The following is a 16,076-nucleotide window of genomic DNA, read 5'->3' as shown; positions in this document are numbered from 1 at the left end:
GAGTGGCACTTCTGTAATTAGGGTGCATAATGAATTACGGGGGGGTATTGGTTTTCTGTTTGTACATAACATATGCTGATGCCAAAAATGTTAAAATACATGTATTCCTGTTCATTAGATAAAATACTGTTTTACCATTCCACTAATGTGTACTTTTTCTTTAAAAATATTGTTTTCTTTAAAATAGCACCAAACTTTAAGGGTGCGGCCTATAATCGGGTGCGGCCTATATTCGAGCCAATATGGTATCTATCTCACATACACACTGATTAACATGTACTATTATATATTAATTATTAGGAAGCCTTGCAAACCATCAGATTTAATAATATACATACATACAATCATTACAGACATGAGCAGATTCAGGGAATGAACTCCTCTATTATCAGACATTAAACACACAGTCACACAAACAAACACAGTCACACAAACAAACAGACAGACAAACACAATCACATACACACAGCCAAACGCACACAGCTGGTGCTGGTTGGAGCTTACACTGAGCTTGGTGTGAAGGAGTGTTGATTGGCTGAGACTTCCTTCACTCAGACTTCTCATTGAGGATCGAGGCTGCCCAGGACCCAGAACTTAAAGCCCTATCGCGAGACTGTCCCGGGCAATTCGTGACATGTGGTAACTCTAAGATGCACAGTGGATGGGAGATCTGTGCCTCAATCTGCACAGACCTCTTTTACGGCTGTGGCTGCAGTGCAGATGGATGGCCGTACACACACATATACACTGCCCTTACATATGCATGTACACAGCACTTACACACTACACTTACATACTCCTGCCCATATACACACATATGCACTGAAGTTAAAAACTATATTTTCAAAGTAATTCCTACTCAAAATGTTTTGTACATGTTTTTTATATGGTTATATCACATAGTCTCATATAGAAAATATAAGTACCAGTAATGACCAACATATGTTCTCCAAAAGAATAGAATTAGTAAAGTATAGTAGCAAATATATTTTTGTATAATATGTAAACCACAGATAAAATCCCACGCAATGAAAAATTACTTATTATAACATGTCGCAAGAAAAATGTATATATATATATATATATATATATATATATATATATGAAAAAAGGTGAAAAATTTACAAAACTTTGGATGTCCATATCCAATGCAACCACCCATGCATGACATTACAATCTACACTCATTGGCCATGTTATTAGGTACACCTGTTCAATCGTTTATTAAAACAAATAGCTAATCAGCCAATCACATGTCAGCAACTCAATGCATTTCGGTATGTAGACATGGTCAAGACAACTTGCTGATGTTCAAACCGACCATCCGAATGGGGAAGAAATGAGACTTAAATGTCTGTCTGTACCTCTTGATGCATCTTGGTAGGAAGTTAGGTACAGACAGGCACACAACAGATAGAAAAGCAGGACTGGATGGTAGCTAGACAGAGGAACTGTAGTAAGGACAGGCGGACGACTTGGAAGCTCTTCTGGCGGGGCGCACGACTTGGAAGCCCTTCTGGCAGGGCGCATGACAGGAAGCCCTCTGGCAGGGCGCATGACAGGAAGCCCTCTGGCAGGGCGCATGGCAGGATGTCAGGAACAATTCATGACCAGGTACAGAGCCACAGCAGTAAGCTGTTCACACTGCAATGCAAAGGCCCTGACTGAAAGGCAGAGCAGGTATATAAAAGCAGGGCTCCACCAGGTAACAAGGCTCAGCTGCACTCAGTAATTAGATTTGGGTGCTGCAGAGAAGGAAGGGTGGCCACTCGACGTTGCAGGAGAACAGGAGAGAGAATAAGTATTGCGCAATCTTGGCTGACAGGATGTCACATTAAGTGACATTGAACGTGACATGATTGTTGGTGCCAGATGGGCTGGTCTGAGTATTTCAGAAATTGCTGATCTACTGAGATTTTCATGCACAACCATCTCTAGGGTTTACAGAGAATGGTCTGAGAAAGAGAAAATATCCAGTGAGTGGCAGTTGTGTGGATGAAAATGCCTTGTTGATGTCAGAGGTCAGAGGAGAATGGGCAGACTGGTTCGAGATAACAGAAAGGCAACAGCCAAGGTATGCAGAATACCATCTCTGAATGCACAACATGTCAAACCTTGAAGCAGATGGGCTACAGCAGCAGAAGACCACACCGGGTGCCACTTTGCCTGGTCTTGATTTCAGCTGCGACATTCAAATGGCAGGGTCAGACTTTGGCGTACATAACATGAAAGCATGGATCCATCCTGCCTTTTGTCAATGGTTCAGGCTGATGGTGGTGGCGTAATGGTGTGGGGGACATTTTCTTGGCACACTTTGGGCCCCTTAGTACCAATTGAGAATCCTTAAAAATGACACCTTACCTGAATATTGTTGCTGACCATGACCACAGTGTACCCAACTTCCAGCACTGTCAGGCTCAGTATATATATTGATGGGAGTTATGCTGTACCTCATTGTCAAAATGTGAATAAATCACTGGATTTGGGGAAATTTGTATTACTATAATTTTTTTAAACTATTCTAAAATGAATTAGGTTAACCTCTGTAAAGATATAGTGGAGGGGGCACAATTCTCTGCTTCTGAAATAAATATTCTTGCCAACATTAATTTTTTTTGTGTGCCACATACAGGATCTGACCTGGGTGCCAAATACTCTAGGTACGCCCATAGGAGGCACAGTTTTCTGTTCTTCCCTCAGGCGCAGCTATGTTTTTTTCCCTCTCACTCAGTGGGTTCTTTAAAGTCTCAGTGCCGGATGGTACTGACTAACTTAGGGTAATGCTGTTTGGGGGCAATGATATCACTGACGACCTGTTTGGGGGCAAAGCTGACACTATGGGAAGGGAGTGAAAATTACCAGGGCCAGCCCTACCATGGAGCAGCCCTTTTTTTTTTTTTTTTTTTTTTTTTTTAAGCGGAAGAAATAGAGGGGCACCAAATGGTTTTCACTTACCAAGTTGTCAGTACCCGCTCGGCGCCCCTCTCTCTCCTCTGCGAGCCCTCTAGCTCGGTGCCGGCTTATAATGCTGAGCACCGGAAGATGGCATCGTTTCCGGCGCTCAGTATTACAAGCCAGCACCGAGACCGAGCAGGGAGACTCGCCGCAGGACTGCTGAAAGGTAAGTACAAAGGGGGGGGGGATAGGGTAGATAATAGGGAGGGAGAGTAAGGGTAGATAATAGGGATGGAGAGGAAGGTTAGATAATAGGGAGGGAGAGGAAGGGTAGATAATGGGGGGGGGGCGGCATTTTAAACTTCGCCCCAGGCAGCATTATGTCTTGGACCGGCCCTGCATGTTACATGGTAAAGTCGGGTAGCCCAAAGAGGTGGAGAAGAAAATGGGCGTTGCTCCTGGGGTTACGTTTGTTAAGGGGAGGAGTTAGCAATATTGCCACACCTGGGGGAGCCAAAACATTTTTTTACACCCAGGCGTCAGTTACCCTAGGCTCAGCCATGAAGGTGCTGATCGGCAACCCACCCTTTGCTGAAAAATAGCTAATAATAAATAAATATTTATTATCAGCTATTTTTCAGCCTGTATGAGGCAGATAAATCCACATGAAGTTCACAAGGTCTTTATCCTTGATAACGCTGAAACATTGGATAAGCTCTCATGGGTACAGCCTTACCTCAAATTATGCTCTATTAGATACTTATGTATTCATTTGTGCTGTTATGCTGATGAAATCTACTACTATTGATTGTGGACAATACATTGTTATATAAGCAATATTGATGTGTTGTCCATTTTTTGTCTGACAGTGGAACTGACATCTTTATCTCCCTGTAACAAACCATCTACTAAAGCTGGATATGAGTCCTTGTTTCCAGGGCCGGCCCGACAATGGAGCCGAGTGGGGCAACCGCTCCAGGTGGCACTTTTGAAGGGGCGGCACTTTGTCGCCCCAAGCCCTTTTTTTTTTAAAGCAAAAGAGAGAGAAAGGGGCCCCGCTTGGCGCCCTCTCTCTCTCCTCTGCAGCGAGTCTCCCTGTTCGGTCTCAGTGCCGGCTTGTAATGCTGAGTGCCGGAAGATTACCTCATTTCTGGCGCTCAGCATTACAAGCCGGCACCGAGACCGAACAGGGAGACTCGCCGCAGGACTGCTGAAAGGCAAGTACAAGGGGGGGCGTAAGGGTAGATAATAGGGAGGGAGAGGAATGGTAGATAATGGGGGGGCGGCAGGGACCGAGGGAGAGGAAGGGTAGATGGGGGGGGGCGGCATTTTAAAATTCGCCCCAGGCGGCATTTTGTCTTGGGCCGGCCCTGCTTGTTTCATCCACAACCACCTATGAGCCTTCTGTGGTAGTAACCCTAAAACTGGAGAGAATAAGACTCTTTGACTTTACACCATGATAAACTGTATGTAAATTGATGTAGAAACACACATAATAGATATATATTTAATCATTTGCCTCTATTTACTAACCTGTGCATGTGAGTTGGCAAAGCTGCAGTAGCATATGGTAGTATAATCGAGTGTATGCTACCAAAGGGTGCTGAGCACAAGATTTGAGAGAGATCCCAGAAGGAGTCTATATCCATTTTGCACCAAAACTAAACAAAACATACCCCGCTACACTTTAAAAACAAGATAAGGTGATATATAAGAGACAGATGTGGCTCTGTACAACATAAGAGAGCTATGCATATAAGGTATTACTGTAATCAGGGAATGTTGAGTTGAATTATTGTTTAGCAGTGACATCTACTGTTGCAAAGAATGCGTTGTTTTTGTGTTTTGGTATTTTTTTAAATACTATCATTCATAATTATGTTTTATATGTTTCTATGGTTTCAAGGGAAAGCCGTACTTGTCCGGCAAAAACAATGTCTAATTTGTGTCGGTAAATTTAACATGGAAAAGAGGAATCATGGTTTGAACCAAGGTATACTAAAAATATGAAAAACGTTTTGATATTTGGGGTATAAAAAAACCTTCAGTAGTGAAGGAGTATAAATTGTGGGAAAGTCCAGCCATTCGAATTAACAGTCAGAATAAACCAAAAATAGTCTTGATGGGTAACTAAAATTGAATCGTTCTATAGTTTACCTCATAGCAGTATTATAAGGAGTCAGAGTGTTTGTCTAGAAGACTTTGATAAGATACCACAGCTAGAACACTTACAAATGACCAATATGCAGCTGCTTAAAAACTAATATTATGCAAACATTACAACCTTTTTAACCAGAAACTAGTGCTTAAAGAAGTGGGATTTCCCTTTTATTTCAATAGTTCTGAGACTTCCAGACATGATATTGCCGCTTCTGAGAGGTGAAATAAATGAAGATGTTGCTATTTTTGTCACAGGGATGTGGAATTGTCCATCAAGTTATATAACTTAGCATAATAATCAGCAAAGAAATCAGCTTATCTCCATTTCTTGAAGTCTTGGAAAATTTTGTTTTAAAGTTCTAGGTCGTAAAGCTTGGTCTAGAATTGCGTATATTTCTATCTTATTTTTAAGGACGCTTATGGAATAATCATCCAATCTAACCATATGACCCCAAAAATAAAACTGGAAATAATGTTATTGCCATGCATTGTAAATTTGGAAAGTATGGGCCAAGTTCATAATTGTGGTGTCAGTATTTAGCTAGTAGGAGAGACAACTTATCCATGTTATTTATATGCTCTGTTTTTTCTCATTAAGAGAAAGGAACCCACTAATTAATAATATGCTAAGAATATGCTAGAAATGGATGGTGGTCTATACGTTGCCTAAACAATTAAAAAATAAAACAAAACCATATCAGCTCAATAAAAACAAAAAATACAACACACAACCTGACATATGCTCATCTTTTAGGGGATGAACATTCATGTTGTTTTGAAGCAAAGTACCCAAGTCAATATAAAACAGGATCTCAGCGGCACAGCCAACTCTTATCAACAAAATTCAATGTATAGTAATAGTTAGAACGCACAGTAGGTTTAATTATGACTGTTTAGACTCAGATAGGGAAGAATATGTTTAGAGGTAAGAATATGTTGGATTGCAGCTGGTTCACTAAGACAGAAACAGAGAAGAAAGGGTTTTGGATGAAAGAGGAGGCTGAGTTCTAAATTAGGGAGCAGTTGGAAAGAAAAGGTTTTGCAGGTTTTGGTTTCTAATGGTGGTTTTGTTTTGTGGCCGCTGTGGGTGTTATTTGAAAAAGACATGACCACTGGAATACAGGTGCCGAGCACGGCTATATACCGTATTAGGAGGGAAATTTGGGTTTTATAGGATTTTATTTGTTTGGCAGGCATTGACGCTTATCTAAGCAGGTTATGTAAAGTCATTAAACAAGCAGCTGTGACTGTTCTCACACTCACTGGATTTCTCTGTGCTTTAGGAATTCGTAACACACACCTGTGGTATACCAGAGGAACATCGACTAGATTGTAAGAGAGCAGGGCCCTCTTTGCCTTCTCTATCAGTTTGTTATTATTTGTCATTTTACATTTATCCTACCGACTCTAGTTGTAAAGGGCTGCGAAATCTGCTGGCGCTCTATAAATAAATGTAATGTAACGTAACATAGATATTACTCTGAAGAAGGTCTCCCAGCTAGTACCTAATGTAATGTCATCTCGGGTCAGAAAGAATGAACCAGAAAAAGATAATCATTGGCACTGACAGCTCTTTTTACTTCAAGATTAGCAACACAACTGAAGACCTATGTGTTGTTCTACCTCTGTAGAACAACACATAGGTCTTTTGAACTGTATGTATATCCTACACAACTATTGTGGTGACTGGCCATCTAGAACTAAGACTGAGGTTAAACTGAAATGAAACTCAGGCAATTGCATTATCATTCAGATGTCAAATTAACCTTATCATTGTTATATATAATTGGGTTTCCCTTGTGTGCCTAATTTATCATTATTCAGAGTTACAGTTAATAACTAAATGTGATTTATCTGGGCCAACTTTTCTATTTCTAGAAGTAGGATCCCCTTAGTGTAATGATTTTATGTATTCATTATATAAACCCAATGGATTATCACCTAGAGACACAGGTCAAGAATGAACCCTCTATGGTACATCAACCTGCTGCACATGGAAATATGTCATCCCAATAAAAGGTTATGTTGCTAAGGAATCTTCTGCGGGAATTTGAGAGGATGGAGGGACCATTTTCATTAAAAGGAACAGTTAAGCCAAGAAGATTTTTTTTTTGCAAGATTGTTCATTTAGAATGTAACCATTGGAATACCACAAAAGGTGGAAATGCAACCATGCTGGTTCTTCAGGATTTCAGGGATGGATATGATCTTCTTCCTTTCTTTATGCGCACAACTTTGGCAGATACTAGTGCCAAAGTGAGTGTTATTGAAACTGGCCTTTGCATTTAACTTGATAATATTATCTAGGCAACACAACTCTCTACTTGGTTTCCCTACATTATGTAACACTGCTTTGTAGGTGAACGTTTACATTCACATAACGAGGGCCTCAAAGACATACTCAATGTATTTATAATTGTCATTGTTATATGCTGCTTAGCATCACAACTTGCTGGTTTTATAATACTAATAATAATAAATACAACCATATACAGTAATCCAACACTGGGGCTAGATGGTTGCTGTTATGAACACAAATAATACATATTACTGAAATGTTACCCAGTGTGGATTTAGGAAGTTTTTTATATTCTATTGTCCTGCCTCGATACTAGCTACAGAGAAAAACAGATTATACACATTTTTTTTAAAATCCATTATATATCATATAATTATTAATTATTATTTAATTTTATTTATCAGCCGATTCCATTGGTTTATAAGGGTGCAGCTAAACATAGATGCTGCCATTTGTAAGATCTCTACATATCTTATTTCAACTTTTGGAAGTAACCTCTCGTTTTTATAGATATCTTATACTGTGCTCAACAATAACATCTAAAGTACATTGAAGGCATATCCCAGAGAGTAGGGGTAGACATCAACTGGTTTTGTAGTACCAAATGCCGCACATGCACCAATGATTTACAAAAGCCCGGTCATGGACACTGGTATCTTTATACAGACACTTGTTTTGAATGAGACTGTCTTTCAGCATTAGGCTACCTACCAAACCAAGCGACATGTGAGACTAACATTAAGCTAATTTATCATCTAGGCTCTGCCACAGTTTATTTTTACTATAACTGTGTTTGTGTCCTGCTTGTCAGGTTCATTTCATATCGAGATATTCTGAGCTATTATAAGAACCGTTTTGCAGTGGTGGGAATTTACATCTTATCACCACCTGGCTTCTTCTGTCACAATAAACAAGTGACAGGTGGCCTTTGATTTTGGATCACAGACTATGTTTCCTAACATCCAGTATTTAAAGATAGAAAGCCATAGACGTTGGTCGCATTAGTGGACAGGATGAAGCTCCTTCTGCTCTTTGTGGTCCTTGGGTTTTGCTCGGCTCAGTTCAATCCCAACACCAGGGCTGGCCGGACATCTATTGTCCACTTGTTTGAATGGAAATGGGAAGACATTGCAGCAGAGTGTGAACGATACTTGGGACCTAATGGGTTTGGAGGAGTACAGGTTAGTATATTTTGTACCCACAAGTAAGGTACAATATAATATAAAGATATGAAACTCTTATAGTAGATTTGTCAAAAACGTTCAACAAAATCTAGCCTCTGCTGCATTTGAAGGAGTGATTCTTAAATAGGATTCAGACAGTGACCATCACTATACAAAGGTTAATTACATTAATTAAAGGTTTACATTACATTAATGAAAGTTTATCTTATTTCAACAAAGCCTGATATTAGATGATGACTGCAAGGTCTTGTTAATTTTTTTTGAGGTTATGTATGAAAAGTCTTGGGTCTAATCACCATAACAACCAATCATACTAGTTCAAGAGACCATTCCATTGCATTCTATCCTAAGAACACTACTTTGCACCCAAATTTGTAAATGTGTATCTAAAGTGCACACAGACTGCATTACAATAGCAACACACAATGCATCAATAAGTTAAGATCAGAAGACAGTGCCTGCAAAATACATAGTTCTTATAATAAGTAATTGTTTCCATCATTTCCTCTTCCTTTTAAACTTAACTAGGAAAAATAATTTGTTTCATACTTATCTCAGACATTTATTAACTCTAGAATATTATGCAATCCTGAAAATAATTTGGGCACATTATCCCCCCAATGGCATTGTGAGGGCATCCATCTTAGCCTGATTTCCAGGGTTGCATATTCCAGTTATTATTACACATCTGTTACTTCTAGTGCAGCCTCAGAGGATAGAGCGGGAAGAAGAATTTAGTTTCGGGCATGTGACAAAAAAACAGGGTGAATAGAAACAAGAATGCACAGGATCGACCTATACAAAGGTAAAACGGTCCTATAGAGTTGCACAGAAACATCGAATTCAACAGCAGATAAGGAACACTTGACCCATCTAGTTTGGCCAAAATGTACAGTGTATTTTTCTTTATGTTCTTGACAAAAATGCCCTAAGTGAACCCAACTTCAAAAAGTCCACTAGCTTTTGAAAATAGTTTTTCCCTCATATTGTTGTCAATGTGTGTAATAACAAACGCTATGTGTGATGTTCATGTATATTCTAGATTTCTCCACCAAATGAGAACATCGTCCTCAGCAATCCTTTCAGACCATGGTATGAAAGATATCAACCAATTAGCTACAAACTCTGCACCCGATCTGGAAATGAACAGCAATTCCGAGACATGGTGACCCGTTGTAACAACGTTGGGGTATGTGCCACTTCTATGTTTTGACATTGACCAATTACCATATTTACCAAAATTTATTTAGCGGTATAAAGGATCTTAGCAGTGATGCTTAAAGCCAGGTTTCTTTAAGTAAATATAGACTTTAAATTAGTAATTAAGTGCAAGAATAAATATACAGATTTATTAAGTGGATTTAAATGTCCTCTTTTCAAAATAAAAACGGCACCATAATTCTGTTCCTAGCCGGTATGAAGGCACCATCGCCTTAGGACTCTGAACTAAATCCATATGATAGCTGAGCGTCACCATATATTTTACCGTTTTTTTTATGGAACTGCATATGGGGATTCATCAGAACCATATCCAGACATTTTTTTTGTCTCCCCATTGACCAGCTATTGAAATTTCCATCGAGTGTGCGGATAATCATTGTTAGCCAGCTGCAGGCTCATGAATATGCCCAAAAGTCTGTTTGGGGAAGTATCATGGTTGCACAATTATTGCACCCTAGTCTTAACTCTGTTACAAACAGGTTTCTTAATTGGAATACATATAAACCACGTACAATTGTACCATACCCTTTATCTTCAGATTGATGACTTTATGTGATTGTTTTAAATTCACTTTTTGTATCTGATGTTCTCTATATTTCTTAGGTGTATATTTATGTGGATGCAATCATTAACCACATGTGCGGCTCTGGTGGAGGTGCAGGTACCCATTCAACTTGCGGGAGCTACTTCAATGCAGGTTCAAAAGATTTTCCAACTGTCCCATACTCTTCCTGGGACTTCAACGATGGCAAATGCAGGACAGGCAGTGGTGAAATAGAAAACTACGGAGATTCATATCAGGTAAGAGCTTCAATCTGGGTAGAAGTCATTAGAACCCTGCTACTGGAGCTTAGAATTTCACAATGCCTTGTATAGTGATAAAATTATGAAATCAGGAAATCTTCAAAGATTTCAATTATATAACATATATAACATTATAACATAATTAATTTTCTAAAAGACTTTCGTAGAACATTTAAGAAGGTGTGTAATTCTATGTTTCTGTGTAATGAGATTAAATAATTTATTTCTTCCATATTTTTATATGTAAAAAACTCAAAGTCAAGATTAACATTTTAGTATTTCAGGCACGGCCATCTTGACCTTAAAATTAAGGAAAATGTTTACCAAGATTAAAATTGTCCACTTGCAACAGGTAACAATTACGTGGGCTCACTAATTTATGGATATGTATGTATGTGTGTGTTTATTTTTTCTTTTAATAGGTTAGAGATTGTCGTCTTGTTGGCCTTCTGGATCTGGCACTGGAGAAGGACTACGTGCGTGGAAAGATTGCTGAGTACATGAACAATCTCATCAGCATTGGAGTGGCTGGCTTCAGACTTGATGCAGCCAAGCACATGTGGCCCGGTGATATCAAAGCAATCACTGACAGACTATATAACTTGAACACAAAATGGTTTCCCAGCGGTGCCCGTCCTTTTATCTTCCAGGAGGTATTCAACATTAAACTTCTCCAATGTTTTTAAGAATGAAAATAGGAATTGTAGTTGTAGTTGTACAGAATATAATCATCACTTGTGAAAACAGCAGTGAAAATCACTGATGAATAAATAGATTTTCCCACATTTTAGTTAATTAAGGTAATTCAACACATTATTTAAGAAAGTATTACTTTTAGAATTATATACCCGTGAGTGGGCTCAATATACTACTAGTAACAGTTTCATTATTATTTTGCGTTGTGTTTTGAAGGTTATTGATCTTGGGGGTGAACCTATTTCATCCAGCGAATATACTGGCATCGGAAGAGTGACTGAATTTAAATATGGAGCTAAACTCGGGAATGTCATTCGCAAATGGAACGGAGAGAAGCTGTCTTACCTGAAGTAAGACACAAACAAGAGATAGAGAGTTTCAGAAAGTTTTAAGCACATAATATATCAATGGGACTTTCTGTTAAAAGTATAACTGGATGCTAATTTTGTTAAAAAAACTTTGGGAAAAATATAAGCACATTTATACTTTGCCATACTAATGACTAAAGCAACTAAAAGAAATGTAAAAACACAAGATTGTCTATCTTCACATTAATCATAACTTTCCTGATAAAAATGTCTGTTTAGATTGTCCAGATCAATAAGTAAGACTGACAAAGTCAGTAAATATATATGCACTTTCCCCCTCCTCTTTCTATCTATTTATAACATTGCTTTCTTTTAACAGGAACTGGGGAGAAGGATGGGGATTCATGCCTAGCGGCAAAGCCCTGGTCTTTGTAGATAATCATGATAACCAGAGAGGTCACGGAGCTGGTGGAGCCTCTATCCTCACCTTCTGGGATGCTCGGTAAATCTTAAAGAGGAAGAGAAGCAGATGATTATTGATATTTGCTCTCCAGTCTGAATGAAAATTAAATACAGTATATGTATATACTCAGAGACATGTTGCTAGATGACTGCAGACAATATTGCACACATGTGCCAGGCAAACACATATGCACATTTCAGGGTAGTAAAAGAGATAAGATGTACCTACTTAAGTTTGTTATTACATAGAGAAGGGTGAGCTGGCCAATGTATACCACAAGGTTAGTCGGGCCAAGCTTGACTACAGGCTTTGTTCTTCAAGTTGAAAGTTTAGGAAAGGACCACTCAATTGCCCATATGGATGTTTGGCAGGACCAAAAAAGTAAACAGAAGATATATTTTTGCTGACTTCACTTCAGCCAACACTCCTCCATTATTGACAAGCAGGGCTCCATCTTTATAAAGCTACATTAAGAAGTTCCTAAAAATTAACATTAAAAAGGCTTATATTACTGCTAGGTACTTTCATAGAGGGATCCCCATTACATGAATTTAAAAGGGCCCTAAATTTATATTGCCACCATTCAGACAAAATTATGTCTGTGTCGACATATAGATATAATAAGTATACCTGGGAACTCTTTGGTTTTTACCTAGAGACCTTGGGAGAAGCACCACTTCTTCGGGTCTCAATCCCACAAGCGGAAATTTCCGGGCCGCAGGAGCAGCGTTTAGACGCTCGCCACTCTCTACCCATGTCCATTTCCCACTCCTATACAAATGTAAAGCAGTTGGGCCTAACTGCATAACTAATTATTGTGTTCTTTTGTAGACTCTACAAAATGGGTGTTGGCTTCATGCTTGCACATCCCTATGGGTTCACTCGTATCATGTCCAGTTACAGATGGTCAAGGAATTTTGTGAATGGAAAGGTAATGTTCTAATATATATTTGTGTGTGAAAACTGTGGAGAAACACGTACAGCTTCGCTCTTCAACAAAAAAAACCCAGAAAGAAATGTTAATATTTTTGTGCAGGACGTAAATGATTGGATTGGACCACCAAGTTACTCAGATGGCTCTACAAAATCTGTCACTATTAATGCTGATTCCACTTGTGGTAACGACTGGGTCTGTGAGCACAGATGGCGTCAAATAAAGTAAGTCCAAATCAAAAGTTAGTAACTATAGAATTAGATTACATTTTTAAACCAGTGATACTTAACAATTCCTAGTTTTACTGTTTTTTGTTGATGATGCCAGGAATAAGCTCATGTTATTCAAATAAAACACTTGCCACAATTAATACAATTAATTAATACAATGTTACAATACTGGAAAGCCTTTTGTAGATGGACTTATTTTCTGCCCACATATATAATAACTACATTTCCCTGGTGCTGGTCATACAATGCTTTGAGTCCGATCGATTTGACTGTCTAAGGGGTGAAGTGGTACATTATACATTATTATTATCTTTTATTTATATAGCACCAACAATTACGCAGCACTTAATACAATACATGTATTCAATGGGTATGACAGACTAAGACAAGTCGATACCTTAGGTAGAGAGGGCCCTGCTCGCAAGCTTACAATTGTTATTAGCATCCAAACAATCAGTATTGTGTTCTACATAACTAGCAACACACAATCATAAAAGAACTAGTCTCTTCGGGGTGTAAGGTTAATTATTCAGAGAAGTCTTTTGGAAATTAAGTATATTTTGGTGAAACAAACCTATTTATTACTTATATGAAATCCACAAGTCCCTCCAACTTTCTCATGCCATGTAGAGGGTTTTTTTCTGTGAAGAGCTTCGTGGGCTCACCTCTTTAAGCATGATAACACATGTAGCTCTTGGGGTTCTTTCTAAGAAGATGTTTAAAGCAATAGATCTTTAGTTTTGTTTTACATTTACATTGGCACAATTTTAGCATTTAGATTTCCATATTTAAGGTTAATTACTATGTGTTTGCAGGAATATGGCTATTTTCCGCAACGTGGTAGACGGACAACCCTTTTCTAACTGGTGGGACAATGGAAGCAATCAAGTTGCCTTTGGTCGTGGCAACAGAGGGTTCATTGTTTTTAACAATGATGATTGGTGAGTTATATGAGTCATAGCATATACATATATACGCTAATACAGTCAATACATCAATACAATACAGTACAATATGGATTATTATCGAGGCGTAGGGGACTAGTTTACAGCATAGGTCAAAACCCAAAATTTGAATAATATTTATACATATATATCAGTGTCTCAAACTTCTAACCTGTATCTATATCACATTGTACGCATTGGTCTAGGGCTTTTAATACTGTCTTTTAATCATATTAGATTTGGGGTAAATCAATATTTATTGAAATTTTCAAGTGTTCAAGGGTGCAGGGATACAGAAAGGAAAAATCGGGGAAGGGAAATTAGGGAACACAGGCACCAATACCGCATTCAAGAGGTTACAACAGTCGGCATACAGTAGCACAATAACTCGGGAAATCAACAAGAATGCGAGGCACAGCCGCAGCATTCCATACGAGCAGAGTCACGGCGTCCCAACCTACGCAGTAGGCAGGTAGCAGCATTACATCAACACAGCATAGAACGCGCGACGACAGAAAAACAAGTTTTAGGAGCACACTAGTGAAAACTGACAGGGAACGTGATGAGGCGACATCCCCACGAAACAAATAGGACAAGGTATATCAGCAGATCACATAGGAGAATACAGAACACGGCCAGGTGCAGGATCTCCCAAAAGGAGGGGGAAAGGAATCATATTAGATTTGGGGAATATAACGGATTGAACATATATACACACACCGGTATATATATATATATATATATATATATATATATATATATATATATATATATGCTACCTTTTGCTCTGTGATAAATAAGGTAAATACACAGGGATTCTAGTGCCCTAATGCCCGCTCAATGACCTTGCCTACTGATATAGGAGATGACGTGCAGTTAAATAGTTGGGTGTGCATGATGTGCCTATTCAGGTGCTAAACATAAAGAGTACATTACAAATGCCTGCCTGTAACACTCACTATCACATCAGTACCATGTATATGGCGTTTACATTTCTGAATGTCATGTGATTCCTGTAGGTACATGGACGCCACCCTATACACCGGTCTCCCAGCTGGTACATACTGTGATGTGATCTCTGGACAAAAGGAGGGATCCAGGTGCACTGGCAGACAGATTACAGTGGGTAGCAATGGCTCTGCCCGATTCCAGATCAGTAACAATGATGAAGATCCATTCGCTGCTATTCATGTTGATGCCAGATTATAAAATCTGAAAAAAAAGACTGCTATTCAATGTATGAACTGACTTCTATAAACTGGAAAAGTCATTTTCCAAACCTGAGAAATATTCTCTGTACAACAAATGACATCTTATTTACTCATCTTGTCACATCACAGCATAAATAAACTCCCATGCTAATCTCTTTTTTTGGGCTTATCTTTTTAACGGCTGTTTAACTAGTTGAAATATATACCTGCTTATTTACTGAAGATAGCGAGCTGTGAATAAAGCTGGGTGAGAAGTCAAACTTGCAGAAGGAATATTTGTGAGCAATCTGTAACTTTTACGCAAAACCTCCAGCAGGAACACACATAGTCATATGGACGAATACAGTAACTCTGTTTACCTTCTCAAACTTTGCATGCATCATGAGATTATGTTACATCACTTGATGTAAACATAAGACACAGGTGACCTAACAGGCCACAGAAGCTTTGGGTTTTATTCTGTAACGATTCCATGATTTCACTCGCCTCTGAACTGTATCTTCCTTATTCTGTGTTTCATTTTCCTATCTAATTGGCTCTTTAGCATAGTTTATCATTTTTTTATTGTCTTTACCATACTACAATAATTTCCACAAGCCTACCGTGGGGTACTGGGTCAGACAACATTTAGGTTGTCAGATGATTTTGTAATTCTAGTTTCTAATATTGGTGATGATGTGGTCACATTGCCATGTCAACGTTTGATATTTGTACCATTCCATTGGTTT

The 16,076-nt window shown here is 38.6% G+C and overlaps 1 protein-coding gene across 1 annotated transcript; it reads left to right on the top strand.

The window, feature by feature from the left end:
- The first annotated feature begins 8,342 nt into the window (after nt 1-8,342).
- On the top strand, nt 8,343-15,506 carry LOC128500109 (pancreatic alpha-amylase-like). Its single transcript, XM_053469141.1, has 10 exons — nt 8,343-8,534; nt 9,580-9,726; nt 10,362-10,559; nt 10,985-11,215; nt 11,475-11,608; nt 11,946-12,068; nt 12,861-12,960; nt 13,066-13,187; nt 14,009-14,134; nt 15,157-15,506. The coding sequence occupies exons 1-10, from the start codon at nt 8,367-8,369 to the stop codon at nt 15,344-15,346; spliced, it is 1,539 nt and encodes a 512-aa protein (XP_053325116.1). The 5' UTR covers nt 8,343-8,366; the 3' UTR covers nt 15,347-15,506.
- Nucleotides 15,507-16,076: the final 570 nt, after the last annotated feature.

This window comes from Spea bombifrons, chromosome 6 (genome assembly GCF_027358695.1).
Source record: "Spea bombifrons isolate aSpeBom1 chromosome 6, aSpeBom1.2.pri, whole genome shotgun sequence".
NCBI classification, from domain to species: Eukaryota; Metazoa; Chordata; class Amphibia; order Anura; family Pelobatidae; genus Spea; species Spea bombifrons.
This window is presented reverse-complemented; position numbering and strand designations above follow the sequence as displayed.

Coding starts and splice junctions, on each gene's coding strand:
- LOC128500109 (XM_053469141.1), top strand. CDS start 8,367: ATGAAGCTCCTTCTGCTCTTTGTGGTCCTTGGGTTTTGCTCGGCTCAG. Junction 12,961..13,065: donor GGAATTTTGTGAATGGAAAG/GTAATGTTCTAA, acceptor ATTTTTGTGCAG/GACGTAAATGATTGGATTGG. Junction 13,188..14,008: donor CACAGATGGCGTCAAATAAA/GTAAGTCCAAAT, acceptor ATGTGTTTGCAG/GAATATGGCTATTTTCCGCA.